The following is a 15,945-nucleotide window of genomic DNA, read 5'->3' as shown; positions in this document are numbered from 1 at the left end:
CTCCTGACAATGGCCGGACACCTGGGGCGCTCCCGCATTCAGCCTGTCTTTTCTTCTCCCGTCCCCGTGATAATATTCCAGTGGAAGTTATGCAGATGATGAGGATTGGACCTGCGACTAAATTTCCCCGCTCCGCTCCGTTACCGCAGCAGCCACCGGGTTGTAATTCGGGGGCAGGCGGGCGTACGCGAGGTGAGCCGGCTCACCCCGGTGTTTGCCGGGGAAAGGCCTCTGGCTGCCTGGTGCTAATTCCCGCCTGCGGGAATTTGGATCCGGCTCCTGCTGGCGCTGCGTCGTCAGGTGAGCGTTGGCTCGTCGCCTCCGGACTTTGGCGATGGGGTCAACCCGGTGAGGGTGGCTGCATCCCGGGCTGGAGGGACCACCCTAGCCAGCCCCGTCCTGCGGTCCCCATCGCTTTCCGGGGCGTGATGCTGCGGGGGCTAATTGCTGTCGAGGAAATAGGTTGGCTTGACCCGCCACCGCCACCTTCCCCGTAATGGGAATAACAAAGCTGAGCCCACCCGGAGGGCTCCCAAAGTCCTTTACAAGCACGGGCAGCATCGTTGGCTTCGCTTGGGGAAACTGAGGCACGGAGGGATGTCGGTACCACCTCACAGGCACCGCGGAAGTTAGTAGGAGGGTTCGGGTGGGAATTCCGCTATCCTGACACCTCATCCAGCCAGCTTCCATCGGCATCTTGGAGATTAAAAGCTCCGCGCAGGGATGCTCTAGCGTGGCCCATGACTAACGCAGGGTTAAACCCAGTATCTGCCACGTTCCCCCCCCTGCTCCCCCCCGCCACGTTCTCTAAATACAAAGCAGAGGGGTAGGAGGACTTTAACCCAAGACAAGAATCACAAAGAAAATCGGGATTAACCCAGCGGTGCCGTCTGCCATCATCAGTCAAGAAAACGAAGCCACTTGTTGGGGTCACCCCGTGCGGAGCTGAAGGCTGGGTTTGTTTTTTTTTCCTTCTTTAACGCCCAGAGCAAAGCGGAAATTTCAAACCGTGGCTTTATTTTTAAATGCCTTTGGAAGTATTTTGATGAGCACGGAGCTGTTTGGCTTTCATTATTATTTTTCCTCGCCCTTTTCAGCGTTGCTCGGACGCGAGAGCTCTCCTTTAGGGCAAAGCCGAGCGATTGAGACGGAGAAAGAGATTTCTGCTGGGGTTTCTCCAACGCCGCCGCTTGCGGTGAGAACCGCCCCCCCCCACTCTCCGGGGGGAATCTCACGCTTCCCGAAAGCATCGGGCTGGCAAACCCAGCCTGTCCCCTTGGGGGTCCCCAGGGAATGAGGGCGCAGGGGAGCGGAGGTTCCCCGATGGGATTTCTGGATGAATCCCTCCTTCGCGTTATTTCGGAGCCGGAGGAACTGCGGAGGAGCAAATTTACTGGGGGGGGGGAAATAGAGAAAATACCTTCTCTTGGGTGAGGGTCCCCCAACCTCCCCGCCGCATCCCTTCCCATCAGTGGGGTCCCGCGGCGAGGCCCCCACGTGCGCTTGGATCTGCCACTCCCGACTCCCAGGGACACCTGATCGCAGGGAGCGGGACTTCATTTAATAGCTCATTAACTTTTTTTTTCCTTAAACAAAGGCTGCTCAGCCTCTAGTCTGCTGGTTTACCCTGCTAAAACGCTGGAGAAAACGGCAAATATTGCAGCTTTTCCGCCAAGGCAAGCCGGGAGCGCTCAAGGAGAAACTGCTCCAGCCGGAAAGGTTAACATTATTTGTTCCTATTATTTGTGTTGTGACAGCTCGCAGAGCCCTAATCGCTCTCCTAATGCAATTGCATTAAGGTTATTCGCACGCGCGGAGCGTGGTTCTCCTTCGGAGGGGCTGCAAGCCCGGCTCCCATCCCGCAAACCCCGTGTTTTCCCACGCCGCGTCCTCCCCCCTCCGCCCCCGGCTGCTTCGCCGGCAGCCGGAGCATCTCACACACCCCCCCAGCCCCTGAGCTTCTCCAGGTAGAGCCATAAAAAGCTCTCTTCCATCCCAGGGAGATGCTGCCGGGGCGGGGAGGATTGAGTTTCTCCCCGTCTGCCGCCGGAGATGGGTAATAGCCTTAAAAAAAAAATTTAAAAAAAAAAGCTTTGCCCGTATTTATGTTAGACAACCCTGGCAGGCCGCGTGTTTATGAGGAAAAGCGATCCTGCTAGGTTAAAGATTACATATATAGGTTTAAATTATATTATAGGTGGGGCTGGTGGCTCTGCTTTTTATTAACGTTGCCCAACACTCGGCGTTACGAGCCCCGGCGTTCGTCTGCTGACGGCTTGGCCGCGCGTTACGCGTCTGGGAGGAAGTTTTCCACGCCGCTTCGTCTTCGGCCCTTGCAGGGGAAATGTGTCCCCGTCCCCCGTCCCCCCGCCCCGAAAATCTTGGGATGACAGCAAGTTGGACAATTTCCGAGCGGGAAGGTGGGATCTGGTCCTGAGAATGGCCGACAGCGGCGCGCTGGTGGTCACGTCACAAAAAAACTATTTCAAGGTGCACACGGGCAGAAATTAGTGCAAAGGCAGCACCGGGCTTGACCTGCCGGCGTAAATAGATTTTTTGGGGTGGCTTTTGCTTATTTTTTTTGCAGGCTCACGTATTTTATATGTAATATTTATGCGGAATAACGACTCCGTATATTCTCCATATTCTTAGCCGCATTGCTAGCATCTCGGAGGGATCACCCTTGGAAAGCGTTTCAGAAAAGAAAGCGAATTCTCCCGCTTTGCTGGTTGAACTCTGCTCGTGCCACCTGGGCAGCGCGCTTGGCTCGGTTCAGCCACAGTCAGCTTTGCTTTTTATAATCGTACGCCTTCACGGTGATTTTTTTTTGTAGACGGCAGAAGGAGCCGCTCTTTCCGGGTGGGCGGGAAATAGCGTTGGACTGCCAGCGTGGGACAATATCTCGCTGCTTTTTAGATCATAGAATCATAGAATGGGTTGGGTTGGAAGGGACCTTAAAGATCATCCAGTTCCAACCCCCCTGCCATGGCCAGGGACACCTCCCACTGGATCAGGTTGCTCAGAGCCCCATCCAGCCTGGCCTTGAACACCTCCAGGGATGGGGCTTCCACCACCTCTCCGGGCAACCTGTTCCAGTGTCTCACCACCCTCATGGGGAAGAACTTCTTCCTCACGTCCAGTCTGAATTGACCCATCTCTAGTTTTAATCCATTCCCTCTAGTCCTACCATTACCCAACATCCTAAAAAGTCCCTCACCATCTTTTTTGTAGGCCCCCTTAAGATACTGGTAGGCCGCTAGAAGGTCTCCTCGGAGCCTTCTTTGTTCCCCTTAAAAAATTCCCAAACAATTATATTTGTAAATAAGGGCTATTGGGATGGGTTCCAGGCTGTTCCATGGCTGTATTTTAAAACCTTCTCCAAAAAAATGTGCGCGAGGCTGGATGTGTGCTGGCCTTGGAGGAGATGGCAGGGGAGGACACGGAGGGTGCAGAGCACCCAGGAGCTGCCTGCACCTCTGCCTGCCTCACCCTGCGCGGATGCTCCCACTTGAAACCAAGGCTCCTGAGACACCCAGTGGTCAGCGCAAGGATAAAAGGAAAGGTACAAAAAACCAGCTCCAAGAGGAACTTCTGTTTAAGCGGCGTTGTCCCATGAGCTCAACCAATTTCCTTATTTGCAGGCAGGAATACAGCTGTAGTTATTTAGGTATTCCCGTGTGGTTCGGGGGGTTATTCCGGAGGGTTTTTTTTCCTCCAATTTAGGCTGTTTCAATCTTGTTGGGATGGGATGCAAACTCGTGACGTGGAGGGCTGGGTCTGCGCCATGCCTCTGGCCCCGGGAAGGAGGTGGATGCAAACACCGGCCCGCGAGAGCATCATCCACGCATCGGGGCAACGCCGTGGTTGGAAGCCCTGGGATGAGCTCCCCACTTTCCCGTCGCCTTTCCCTCTCCTGATCCAAGGAGCAATCCCAACCGCATCCCTTCCAGCCCACACTCCCTGACTGAGCGCTTTTTCTTTTGCAGGCAGGACAAGCTCAAAATCCACATGCGGAAGCACACGGGGGAGCGGCCGTACCTCTGCATCCACTGCAACGCCAAATTCGTGCACAATTACGACCTGAAGAACCACATGCGCATCCATACGGGCGTCCGGCCCTACCAGTGCGAGTTCTGCTACAAGAGCTTCACCCGCTCCGACCACCTCCACCGCCACATCAAACGCCAGAGCTGCCGGATCGCGCGACCCCGGCGAGGACGCAAGCCGGCGGCGTGGAGGGCGGCCGGCTTGCTCTTCGCTCCTGGTGGTCCGCCGGTGGAGAAGAGCTTCATGATGCCACCGACGTTGGAAGAGATGAGTGGCCACCTCGGTGGCACGGCCATGTGCCTTCCGGGCCCCAGCCCCAAGCACTTTTTGAGCGGGGCCAAGACCACCTTCAGCCTGCAGGAGCTGGAGAGCCAGTTTGAAGAAACCCAGATGAAGCTCCTCAGGCGAGCCCAGCTGGACATGGAGAGGAACGCGGGCATCTTCGCCTTCGCCCTGGGCCATAATGAAAACCTTGCTGCCCAGCCCTTCTTCCCCCTTCCCGATCCTTGGAGCACGGGCTTCAGCGGCTTGGCGGGGCTCGGCCACATGGCTCCCATCTCGGAGGCGAGCAACTAAACCCGTGCCCGGTCCCACCATGGGTCCGTTCCCTTCCCAACAGGGCAAACGGCCCCCTTGGGGTCCCTGCCTGCCCTTTTGCATCGTTTGGCTCCCAAGAAGCTCTTCGTCCCCCCGCCACCATGGCCTACGTGGGGCTTGGGGCACAGGGCCATCCCTGGGATGAGCGGGTGGGTGGGCGAGTGCTGCGCCCCATGGCCACCGGCACTTTAGACTCTGCAATGCACTTGGCTCTGGGGCTGTGGGGCACTCGCTACCCCATCCAGCCACCCCACCACTCGTGGCTCCATCTGGGAAGGCCAGGCCAGGACTGCTACTCTCTTCAAGACACCCGAAAACGTCACTTGCCTTCATCCAGGGCATGGCCATCACCATGAGATGGCTCTTCTGGGGGACACGTTCCCCCTTTTCCACCCATAGGGCCTTCTGGACACCAACAAGCCGTCCAGACTTGGTTTTGATACGTTACATTCCTTGGCCCTTTTGGTCAAAAGGACTTTTTTTTTTTTTTTTTTAATTAATTCCCATGTCAGGCAACAAGATTTGTTCTACAAGGGATAAAGAGGAGGGCGAAGCAGCCACGTTGAGAGGAGGAGGATCCCAGCCGTTGCCTTTCTCAGCGGTGTATCAGATTTGCAGGGCTGGTGAAAGCCCTGCTGTGCAGGATGACTTGGGACCCTAAAAAAAATAAATAAATTAAAAAAAAAAAAAAAAAGAGATAGAAAAGCACCCCGGAGCAAAGCTGGGTGGAAAAAGGGGTTTTGGAAGGATCGGAAATGTTTCGATGCTGAGGAGTTTTTGAACCCTTGCTTTGCGAAAATAAACCACGTGGGAAATTTGAAATGAAAAAGTTGTTTCAGACCAAAGAGTCACGATTCCCCGCTGCTGGCCATTCTGAAATTTCTGGGGTTTTGTCCTTAGTTCCCCCTGAATACATATTTTAATGACAAAAAAATTTCAAAACGCTCGAGTGTCCCCAAATCCGCCGTGTCGACGGGAAAAAATTGGGTGTGCAGATTTCCCTGCTGCCTGCCTTCCAGGGATCTTTGTGGATAACGAGCCCACAGAAGGTTTCTTGCAGATGAGATTGTCGGCTTGCAAGCAAGTAGAAATACTATTTCTTCACCATTTCGTGGTTCAAAAGATGAGGCCGTAACATATGATGGGGTGCTCCAAGGCTGAAGATTGCCCATGGTGGCCACCAGGTCTGGGGTCCTCCCCAGTATCCCTGCAGACCCTGAGCTGGCCACCCCTACGTAATATTTCTTTTGAGGCCAAAAAAAGTGGCAGATTGGCTGGAATTGCCCCATTAGCCTCCTTCAGCCCCTAAAAACATGAGCTGCTCTCAAGGATAAAGGTTTTGGTGGCCACCTGCCTCCAACGGCTCTTCTTAGATGTGGTGGGACCCCAGTTTCACCACTGGCTGAGACGGCTTATGATGGGTGCCCCAGGAAGCTGGTTTTACATGAAACCAGCTCTTGAAAATGTAAATGTTACAAATTAGGGCTTTTTCTTTCTCTTTTTACTGTTAACCTTTCAACGTCAGCAGAATCAAAGGGAATGAGAGGACCGTGGGGGTCATTAATTTTTCGGTTTGCCCATCGATGGTGCCGCTTTGAAGTGGTGGCTGGATGAGGGTCTCCCCACCGGAGCACGGAGGGGACACAAGGGCTCCGGGATCCACAGCCCCCCATGAGGGCACGAAGGACTTCTATTCTGAGACCATCCAGAGCGGAACGATCCCAAGGAACCGCCCCAACGCTCGCTTCCTCCTCCCAAAAGACATCCGCAAGGACTCCGCGTGCAACAAGTCAATGGAGAGGGGAAAAAAAAAAAAAAACAAAAAAAACCCAAAAAAAGAAAAACAAAGAAAAAAAAAGAAGACTTCTTAAAACTGCATCGAACTTTTTTTTTTTTTTTTTTTTTTTAATCCGTATCAACTTCTTACACAAGCGACGTTTTGCAGATGACTGGTTACTTCAGGTGTTTTTTTGTCTACGATTTGGAGTCATTGTAAAGTACCCAAAGATGCCAAGTACTGTATAATCTACACGGACTTGAAGCAAGGTGGTTTTTCTTGTCTCGATTCGTTCGTTGGGCTGGTTGGGGTTGTTTTGTGGTTTTTTTTTTTCCTGTTTGTCTAGGGAGGGGAAAAAAACCTTTGCAATTTTTCTATTTATAACTATTTTTATGTGATTGCTTTCTGTACAAAACAAGGGGTGGGGGGGGGAATCGAAACAAAAAAGGAGAGAGAAACACACACACACACGCAGAGACAAATTTGCCTTAGTTACTCACGGGACAATCACCCTTAACTTTTCGTTGACGCTAGAAAGCGGATGGAAGAAAAAGAACCTAGATCCTTTTATGTATTTATTAAACTGTATTAATTGAAGCTCTTAAATTATTAGCAGGACTTGGTTCTCTTGCCTGCGGTCCCGCTGAGAAGGCTAAGCCACCCGAGACGCTGAGCTGCCTCCCTCCTCGGGACGGCGTGGCCATCCCCGTGGCCTCAGGTCTACGTACATTTGCCAGACGCAAATTTGGTGCTTTCCAAAGGCACCTTTTTGGAAAGACAAAATGATCACACGTTAATTAAGCATCTAGCCGGTACGGGCTCCGGCCCGAGGGGGCCGTTGGCGTTGCGATGCTGCTGACGACTAACGAGTTAAGGTTGATTTTCCCGCGTTGCGTTGGGTTGGGTCGGATGGAGCTGGGTGCCGCTGGCAATCATGTTTTGGGGTGGGGAGGGAAGACTAGAGAAAACCCTGTTTCTTCCCATTTCGATGTTGTGCGGTGACTCCAGGCCACAGGTATCCACGTGGGAGCCCAGATAAGCGTGGTGGTGCCTTCCCAGGGCTTTGATCCCCTTCCCGAACCAGGATGGGTGTGATGAGCACCAAGCCTCAGGCTGGAAGGATACGGGGCTCCCTCCCAGCTCCTGGTATGGTGGCTTCTCATTCATCATCTCACCACAGCTCCCAGGGCCCGGCTGCAGCAATGAGCACTGGGCTGCATCCAAAGAAGCATGGCCAGCAGGTGGAAGGAGATGATTGTTTCCCTCTATGCCGCTCTGGTGAGACCCCACCTGCAGGACTGGGTCCGGCTCCGGGACCATCAACATAAGAAGGACATGGACCTGTCGGAACAAGTCCAGAGGAGGGCCATGAAGATCATCACAGGGCTGGAGCACCTCTCCTATGAGGACAGGCTGAGAGAGCTGGGGTTTTTCAGCATGGAGAAGAGAAGGCTCCGGGGAGACCTTCCAGTACCTGAAGGGGGCTTAGAAGAAAGATGGGTTCCAATTTTTTAGCAGGGCCTGTTGCAATAGGACGAGGGGTAATGGTTCTAAACTAAAAGAGGGCAGATTTCAACTAGACAGGAGGAAGAAGTTATTCACGCTGAGGGTGGTGAGACGCTGGCCCAGAGGTTGCCCAGAGAGGTGGGAGATGCCCCGTCCCTGGAAACATTCCAGGCCAGGTTGGACGGGGCTCTGAGCAACCTGATCTAGTTGACGATGTCCCTGCTCATTCCTTTTAAGGAACCCAAACTAGTCTATGATTCTATGGTTCCGTGAACACAGCCGACAGGAGCCTGAGCCCGGTAATCCGTGTTGCTGCCAAGGAGTTGCAGAATTTCCATGATGTTTTTGAAAGAGGTGCAAAAACCCTGGAAAACAGGTCCCAGGTAGGAACCGGTGGGACTCACCCCACATCGTTCAGCCATTTGGAAGCGAATTAACGGACACCCCGTTGCACATTGAGACACCTACACGTTGACACTTTAATTTTGGGCGTCCTAACCTGCGACGTGATTTCCCGCGGTCCTCTGAAGCCACCCTGGCTCTGGAGGGAGGCAGGTACTGCTGGAAGGTGATTCACCCCCACCTACGCTGGACCTCCCAAGGGTGGGATGAATCACCTTCGACGGCACCTGCCTATCTCTACTGCCTACCCAAGTGGTTTGGAAAAACTTAACTTGGATTACGCTGCTTTCCTTTCCCATAGCGACAGTGAGATAAGGTTAACCACGGGGAGGGACGTTCCCAGCGCCGCAGCTCCCTCCCCTCCGCTCAGCTGACGGGGCAGTCCCTGGCAAAACCTTTCCCAGGAGGATGGGACGCCGCCGCAGCCCAGGGGACCATTCTCAGCTTGGTCAGCTTGAACTTCTTCCCAGTCTGTTTTGACCGGGAATGCAATGGGAAATCCAAATCCATCCCCCCAAGCCTGGGGACCAGGGACTTGGGCTTGTCGGTCGTACACCCCATTGCGATCCCAGCAAAACACCCCGGGTTGGCGCAGCCACCAGTTATTTCCCTCCCCTCACGCTCCCAAGAAGCATTCCACGGCATCAGGTGCTCGGGCCGCAGGGGTCAGTCCAAAACTGTGGCTTGAGAAGACGGGAATATCAGTCCCCAGCCCCCAGGGTGGGCTCTCGGTCGTGGAGCATCTGTGCTCAGAGCCTGCGGGACCACGGCAAGGTCAGCACATAAACAGCGTGGTTTGGAGCACACACAAAAAAAAAAAAGAAAATTAATTACTTTTTAGCCATTTAAATACATTTTTAAATTTTTTTTATTTTTTTTTTTAAATCTCGTGGCTTTTAACCCCCGTTCCTGCTCGTCTTCTGGTTTGCTTACAACGCCGATGAAAAAAGATTTGCAAGGGGAGGGCGGAAAATCGGGAAATTGCTCGGAGGACCTGTGCGCTAATCAGACACCTGGGAATCGCAGAAAGAAACCAGCTTCAGTAAATGCTTGTTAGCGGCAACATATGGCCACGCTCTTGCTCCCGAACAGCTGCCGTTATCTGCTGGATCATCCGGAGCACGGAGCAGGGAGCGGGGCCGGGGTGATGCTGCACACGCAGCATTTTGTTTGCGCCGGGTGTTGCCGCGAAAGGAGCATCTCCTGCGGATCGCCGACGTGGAGCCGGACGGGCAACTCCCCGCCGTCGGCTCGGAAGCCTTTGGCGAGCGAGCGGTGCCGGTGCCTCTTCTTCTAGTCGTGCGGGAGAAATGAAATACCAAAAAAAAAAAAAAAAAAAAATTTAAAAAAAAAAAAAAAGGGAAAGAGCGAGCCGGCGCTTTGGGAATCGAAAGGCTTTTCCATTTGGCAGTCGCCTGCAGAAAAAAAAGTGAAGAATTTCATAACGTACCCCCTTAAAAAGGCTTTAGACCCGAATGTGCGGTACTCAGCAGGGCTCCCGAGCTGCCTGTGTGTGTGCCGTCCCCCTTCCCCCCCCCCCATCCTGGGCATTCGCACACCCATTTTTTGGGGGGGGTGGGGGAATTAGTGCTTTATTTACAGCCGAGGTGCCCCGAAGCTGGAAGATTGCATGGCTGCAAAGTTTTAAAGCGTCGCCTTTGAATAAAATGCCGGTTCGCGGTTGGTTGGGTTTTTAGGGTCTGCCGTCGCCTTTTGGCACCTCTGACCGCCCGCACCTCCTTGGTCCCCGCATGACTTTCTTTCCAAGCCAAAAAAAAAAAAGAAAGGGGGGGGATGAAATAAGAAAAAACCCCTTCTTGTAGAAGATACACCCACGCTCTCCGCGTAGCCCAAGCGAACGCAGCCCCGTCCCACCTCCCAGCCCCCACCTCCGGGATTGCCACCACCCAGACGGCAGGAGAGAAAATACCTGTGGCTTGGAAATGCCTTTTTTTTTTCCCCCCCCCCCCCCTTGTTTTCCTGTGTTGAACCGATGTTTTACATGACTTGCACTAATTGCTGTAGGGCAGGATACTGTTAGGTTTCTTTGTTTCGGTCTCTCGTTCGGTTGCGACTCCTCTTGGCTAAGAAAACGGCGGGCCTGTACACGTACCTGCTGCACATTTTACACCCCTGGAGAAAAATAAACTATTACCTGAAGCAGTGAGTGGCTCGCGTATCCTTAACGCTGCTGTGGAGCGGGGGGATGGAGAAGTTGGCGGCATCAAATGATGGTGAGATGGGCGATGGACCACCTCGTGGTGGCCCTCCAAGGTGAGCCTTCATGTGGGCCGTCACTCTGAGGGTGCTTGGGCTGAGGAGCAACCCCTGGTGATGTCTGATACCCCAGCACGAAACCTGTCTGCAGGGAAAAAAAAAAACAACCCGTAAGCACAATTTGAAGCTTTTCTCTCCATTTCTGCTCATCTGGTTTCTGCAGCTCCCTGGCACGCTCAAACTCGCACTGCCCTCGTGTGGTGGCCTGGTGGCAGCTCTGCCACCAAAGCAATGCTGGGGACATCGGTGGTCCGTTAACGCGTATCTGGAGGTGGTTTGGGGGGTCTCGGTTGCACCAGGACAGGCGCGATGCTCCATCACCTCCCATCGCGCCCACCCGCATCTCCCAGGCGGATGAAATAAAGAGCTCAACCACATCAAGATGGAGTTTAACGGTTGGACTCGATACTCTTAAGGGTCTTTTCCAACCTAAAGGATTCCATGATTTGAAGAGTTCTCTGCACCTCAGTTACGCACGACCAAATAATTAGGCCGGTGAGGCTGGGGACGTCCCACCCACAACCATCGGTGACCTCATGGGGAACCCTAATTTTGAGAATGTTATTTCCCCACAGCCCAAGGGTGAGCCAGGACTGGGCCCTCTGATGCCCAACAGGCCCCGGCTGATACTTCCCTCTTCCCCTTGTGGTACCACTAATAATATTTCCCAGTTCAGGCGAGCAGAGGGGCCAAATATAAATCATCTGCAATTGTATAAAGCTCATTTCCTTTTAGATGAGAGCTGAGGAAGAAATTTTTCACTGTGAGGGCGGTGAGCCCCTGGCCCAGGTTGCCCAGAGAAGCTGTGGCTGCCCCATCCCTGGAGGGGTTCAAGGCCAGGTTGGCCGGGGCTTGGAGCAACGTGGTGTGGTGGGAGGTGTCCCTGCCCAGGGCAGGGGGGGTGGGACTGGATGGTCTTTAAGGCCCCTTCCCACCCAAACCCTTCTGTGATTCTGTGATTCTGTTCCACGCAATGCAAATACCAAGGAAGAAGCCAAACTACCACCCCGCCCCCTCCCCTTTATAATCGGCGGCTTGATTTTCTTTCTTTCGTTCTTTCTTTCTTTCTTTCTGCGGCGAAGACACCCGACTGAGACGTCACGAAGCTGATGGGGCTTCCTAATAGTTCGTGCGGGCGCCTGGAGCCTCAGGGGTCATCTTCAATTCAGGCAGCCAATTTGCAGGCAGGCGATGCCAAGCACGCGAGGAGCCGCCTCGCTCAGGCCAGGCAGGGGCTGAGGTTTGAAGGACAGAGCCCCGCTGCCGGCTAAAACCCTCCGCTGCTCTTGGAGAAAAATCCTTACGCCCATGGCTGTAAACCTGCCTGCCTTTAAGGTGGAGCTGGTAACTCGGTTGCCACAATTAACAGGACAACGTTTTCTCCCTGGGACCAACTTCTCCCACGTTAGTCGGAGCTTCGCATCGTTTGGGAAATATTTAAGGCGCCGCCCTTGAGTTCTCAGGACCTGGGTTCTCATTTAAGCCGCTTTTATGAGTTTTTTTCTGGCCCTCGTTGTTGCTGGGAGGTTTTGGTGATAATCCCTGTGAAATCTGTTGGAAATACAAAGTTCTCCGCGGGTGCTTCGCAGCCCCACCAGCGTTCACAACCTTCCCCTGAGATGTTCTGAGATGCGAAGGTGAGCAGTGACGTGCTCTGAGTGCGGCTGCAGGGACGAAGGAGCCGGGCTGTGAACACACGGGAATTCGAAGACAAGAGCAGAACGAGGAAAGCGAAGAGCCAGCGGAGGCTCTGCCGGGAGGTGGAAGGCGATCTCCCACGGGGAGACGGCGGAGCTGAGGGCAGTCCCCGCTGCTGGAGCAGGGTAGACGTGCTCCGCGTCTGGCAGGCCGGTGTCCTGCTCTTTTGTGTTCGCTCAGCTCAACCGATGACAAAGGTTCTTACGGGTCCGAGCACCAGGGATGCTTTTTTCCTGGAGTAAACTGGATAATATATGTATCTACTTTAAGACAGATTCAACAACCCTCACGTACCTTTAAGCTCAACGCGAGCCGGCAATGCGCGCTTGCAGCCCAGAAAGCCAACCGCAGCCTGGGCCGCATCAAAGGAAGCGTGGCCAGCAGGGCGAGGGAGGCGATTCTGCCCCTCTGCTCTTCTCTGGTGAGACCCCACCTGGAGCACGGCCTCCAGCTCTGGAGTCCTCAGCACAAGAAGGACGTGGAGCTGTTGGAACAGGTTCAGAGGAGGACCACGAAGATGCTGGGAGGGCTGGAGCCCCTCTGCTGGGAGGACAGGCTGAGAGAGCTGGGGGGGTTCAGCCTGGAGAAGAGAAAGCTTTGGGGAGACCTTCCAGCCCCTTCCAGTCCCTAAAGAGGGCCTACAGGAAAGCCGGGGAGGGACTCTGGGTCAGGGATTGTAGTGATAGGATGAGGGGTAACAGTCTCAAACTGAGAGAGGGGAGATTTAGATGAGATATTGGGAAGAAATTCTTTGCTGTGAGGGTGGTGAGCCCCTGGCCCAGGTTGCCCAGAGAAGCTGGGGCTGCCCCATCCCTGGAGGGGTTCAAGGCCAGGTTGGCCGGGGCTTGGAGCAACCTGGGCTGGTGGGAGGTGTCCCTGCCCAGGGCAGGGGGTTGGAACTAGTTGATCTTTAAGATCCCTTCCCACCTGCACCATTCTGTGATTCTATGAATCTATGATTCTACGATGTGTAAATAGATACACAGATCTACATACATAGAATACGTGTTGTTATCCTCACTAGATCTCAGATAGAAGATAATATTATTTCTCCTTTTTGCAGGGTGGGGGGGGTGGAAACTGAGGCACGGGAGGGCACAGAGATTTATTGGCGGTTCCCCTGCAGCACACAGGTTTCTGCGCGTGCGCTGCCAGCCCACCCTTTACACATGGTCCTTGCATGGGTCCAAATCATCACTGGGCTGTGGTCGACCTTGGCAGCAGCTTCATCGGGCTGTTAAATCTAATACTAGGAGGGAGCATCCCCATGCGTCCTCGTCTCCTTGTCTCCAGCATCCTGATACAGCGGGCAAAAATCACCAGGGAGAAAGAAATTTGGAGCAAGAGAGAAAAAGACAGTAAACAAGAGAGTACTTTTTTGAAGGAGGCCACGCTAAGAGGAGCCGGTGAGAGCAGCAGGAGCCGGCGGGGACCCTCACGGCCGTGGCTGGTTCAGGGGACCATGCCCTGTGTCAGCAGGTGTCTGCCACAAAGGTTTGTTTCAATGGGTGGAAGGCTGCCTACCCCCCCCCCCCCCAAAAATAACAGGGTGAGCAAGATGATAGATGTCCATCCACCCAGTGATGATCTGAAGCATCGGCGGCAAACGCGTGCACCCACCGTGCGAAGGCCACACCGTTCCACGCTCGCTTCCGTATTAACGGCCCGTATGCCAGGCCATACGCTCGATCCATGGGAGGGGATGCTCACACGGGCCTTAAGGGGAGGAAAAGGGACACATGAGCACGTTGGAGCAAGTACGGTTTGAAGAGGCCTTGGGGACCGGGAAGGATGTTTGGTGGGTGTGAGAGTGGACACGGGAAGGCACAGGGCGAGTGGCCCCATGCCCAGCGGCAGCAACGGGCCCCTGATGAGAAGCAGCTAAAAAAGGAGCTGGGAGATGTTGAGGGTTGTCAGGGAGAACCACTGACCCTTTGCAATGTGCTTCTCAGCAAGTTGCACGTGCAAAATTGTTTATGAAAAGGGATTTTTCAAGACACCAAAAAGCTTTGAAAATTCTCACGCTGGAAATCATAGAATGGTTTGGGTTGGAAAGGACCTTAAGGATCACCCAGACCCACCCCCCTGCCCTGGGCAGGGACACCTCCCACCACACCAGGTTGCTCCAAGCCCCGGCCAACCTGGCCTTGAACCCCTCCAGGGATGGGGCAGCCACAGCTTCTCTGGGCAACCTGGGCCAGGGGCTCACCACCCTCACAGCAAAGAATTTCTTCCCAATATCTCATCTAAATCTCCCCTCCTTCAGTTTGAGACTGTTACCCCCCATCCTATCATTACAATCCCTGACCCAGAATCCCTCCCCATCCTTCCTGTAGGCCCTCTTTAGGGACTGGAAGGGGCTGGAAGGTCTCCCCAAAGCTTTCTCTTCTCCAGGCTGAACCCCCCCAGCTCTCTCAGCCTGTCCTCACAGCAGAGGGGCTCCAGCCCTCCCAGCATCTCCGGGGCCTCCTCTGGCCCCGCTCCAACAGCTCCGTGTCCTTCTGATGTTGGGGGCCCCAGAGCTGGACACAGTATGCCATGTGGGGGTCTCACCAGGGTGGAGTAGACTGAAGGTGCTGGGTGTTTCAGCACGTTGGGAGCATCTCCTGCCTGGGTGGCAGCAACAGGATGGATGAAGGAAAGGGATTCAGCTCATCTAGGTCAGACACCTGCAGAGACGCTGCTGTCTCAGCTTGACGTCTACGTTCTTCCTGTAGTCAAGGAGAGAGCAATCCCTCTCAAGGTAAACATCTGAAATGGGTCAAATAAACTGCACTTTCAAAGTGCCTGTTGCTCTCCAGCGGCCAGGAAAGGAGGATGTACGTCCCAAATGCCCTCTCTCATGCACTGTCCCTTTGGTTATCAGCCTCCAGCCATGTGCTCTCCGCCTGGCCCTTTGAATGGAGACCCAACACCGCTATAAACTCTGATCAAAGCTTTCACTAATCACCACTGGAGAGCCTGACACATTTAAATACCCAGGATGGGATATCACATGGTATTAAAGGCAAAATTTCCTCTATGGATCATCAGAGCAGAGAGGCAAGAGGCTCTGGGTGTGCCCACAGCTCGTTAGGTACCAGATGAAGGGCTAACGAGGGCCACCACCACCAGCTGAAGCTCCACAGATTCAGCCCAAAGCACTGAAAAGGGGTTCCAGGCTGTGCTGAGTTAGTCCTAGATCCTCTGGGAAGGGGATGGTGGGCTCTGCACCTCCTTCAGCCCTCACTGTGGGGTGAATGGAGTTTCTCCTGCAACCTTTGGTGGTTGGTGCTTCAGCTAGGTACAGGTGACAGAGGATACCTGCATCGTGCAAAAGGTCAGTTAAAATGTTTGAAAAGCTACCTTTTTTTTTTTTTATCTCGGAAAAACTGTTAATTCATCTGGATAAACTAGAGCCTTCACCTCAAACAAAGCAGGGGGTCTAAGCCAGGTTTAGAGGATCTTGCGTCCTCTCCCGCCAGCCTATCCCAGGCACGCCGTGAGTCCCGACCCACGGCTGTAACCTGCCCCGTCTCCCTGTTTAGAGAGAAACTCTTTTTATTTGAGCTCAGGACTGAGATTTGGGCTCCTCGAGGGAGGGTGGCTAATCTTTCTGCCTTAGCTCCTCCATTTGTAAAATGGAAATGATGACTTTATCC

At 53.9% G+C, this 15,945-nt stretch overlaps 1 protein-coding gene across 4 annotated transcripts in view; it reads left to right on the top strand.

The window, feature by feature from the left end:
• The window catches only part of ZBTB7C (zinc finger and BTB domain containing 7C), a 165,099-nt gene extending 158,584 nt beyond the window's left edge, over positions 1-6,515 (top strand). For all 4 annotated transcript variants that reach the window (XM_063321050.1, XM_063321049.1, XM_063321048.1 and 1 more), the window contains one exon: positions 3,987-6,515. In XM_063321050.1, the coding sequence (XP_063177120.1) occupies positions 3,987-4,623 (637 nt within the window). In that variant the 3' untranslated portion in view covers positions 4,624-6,515. The remainder of the gene's footprint in view (positions 1-3,986) is intronic.
• The last annotated feature ends 9,430 nt before the right edge of the window (positions 6,516-15,945 follow it).

This window comes from Chroicocephalus ridibundus, chromosome Z, assembly GCF_963924245.1.
Source record: "Chroicocephalus ridibundus chromosome Z, bChrRid1.1, whole genome shotgun sequence".
Taxonomy (NCBI): Eukaryota; Metazoa; Chordata; class Aves; order Charadriiformes; family Laridae; genus Chroicocephalus; species Chroicocephalus ridibundus.
Note: the sequence above shows the minus strand (reverse complement) of the source record. Positions and strands in the feature narration are given on the sequence as shown.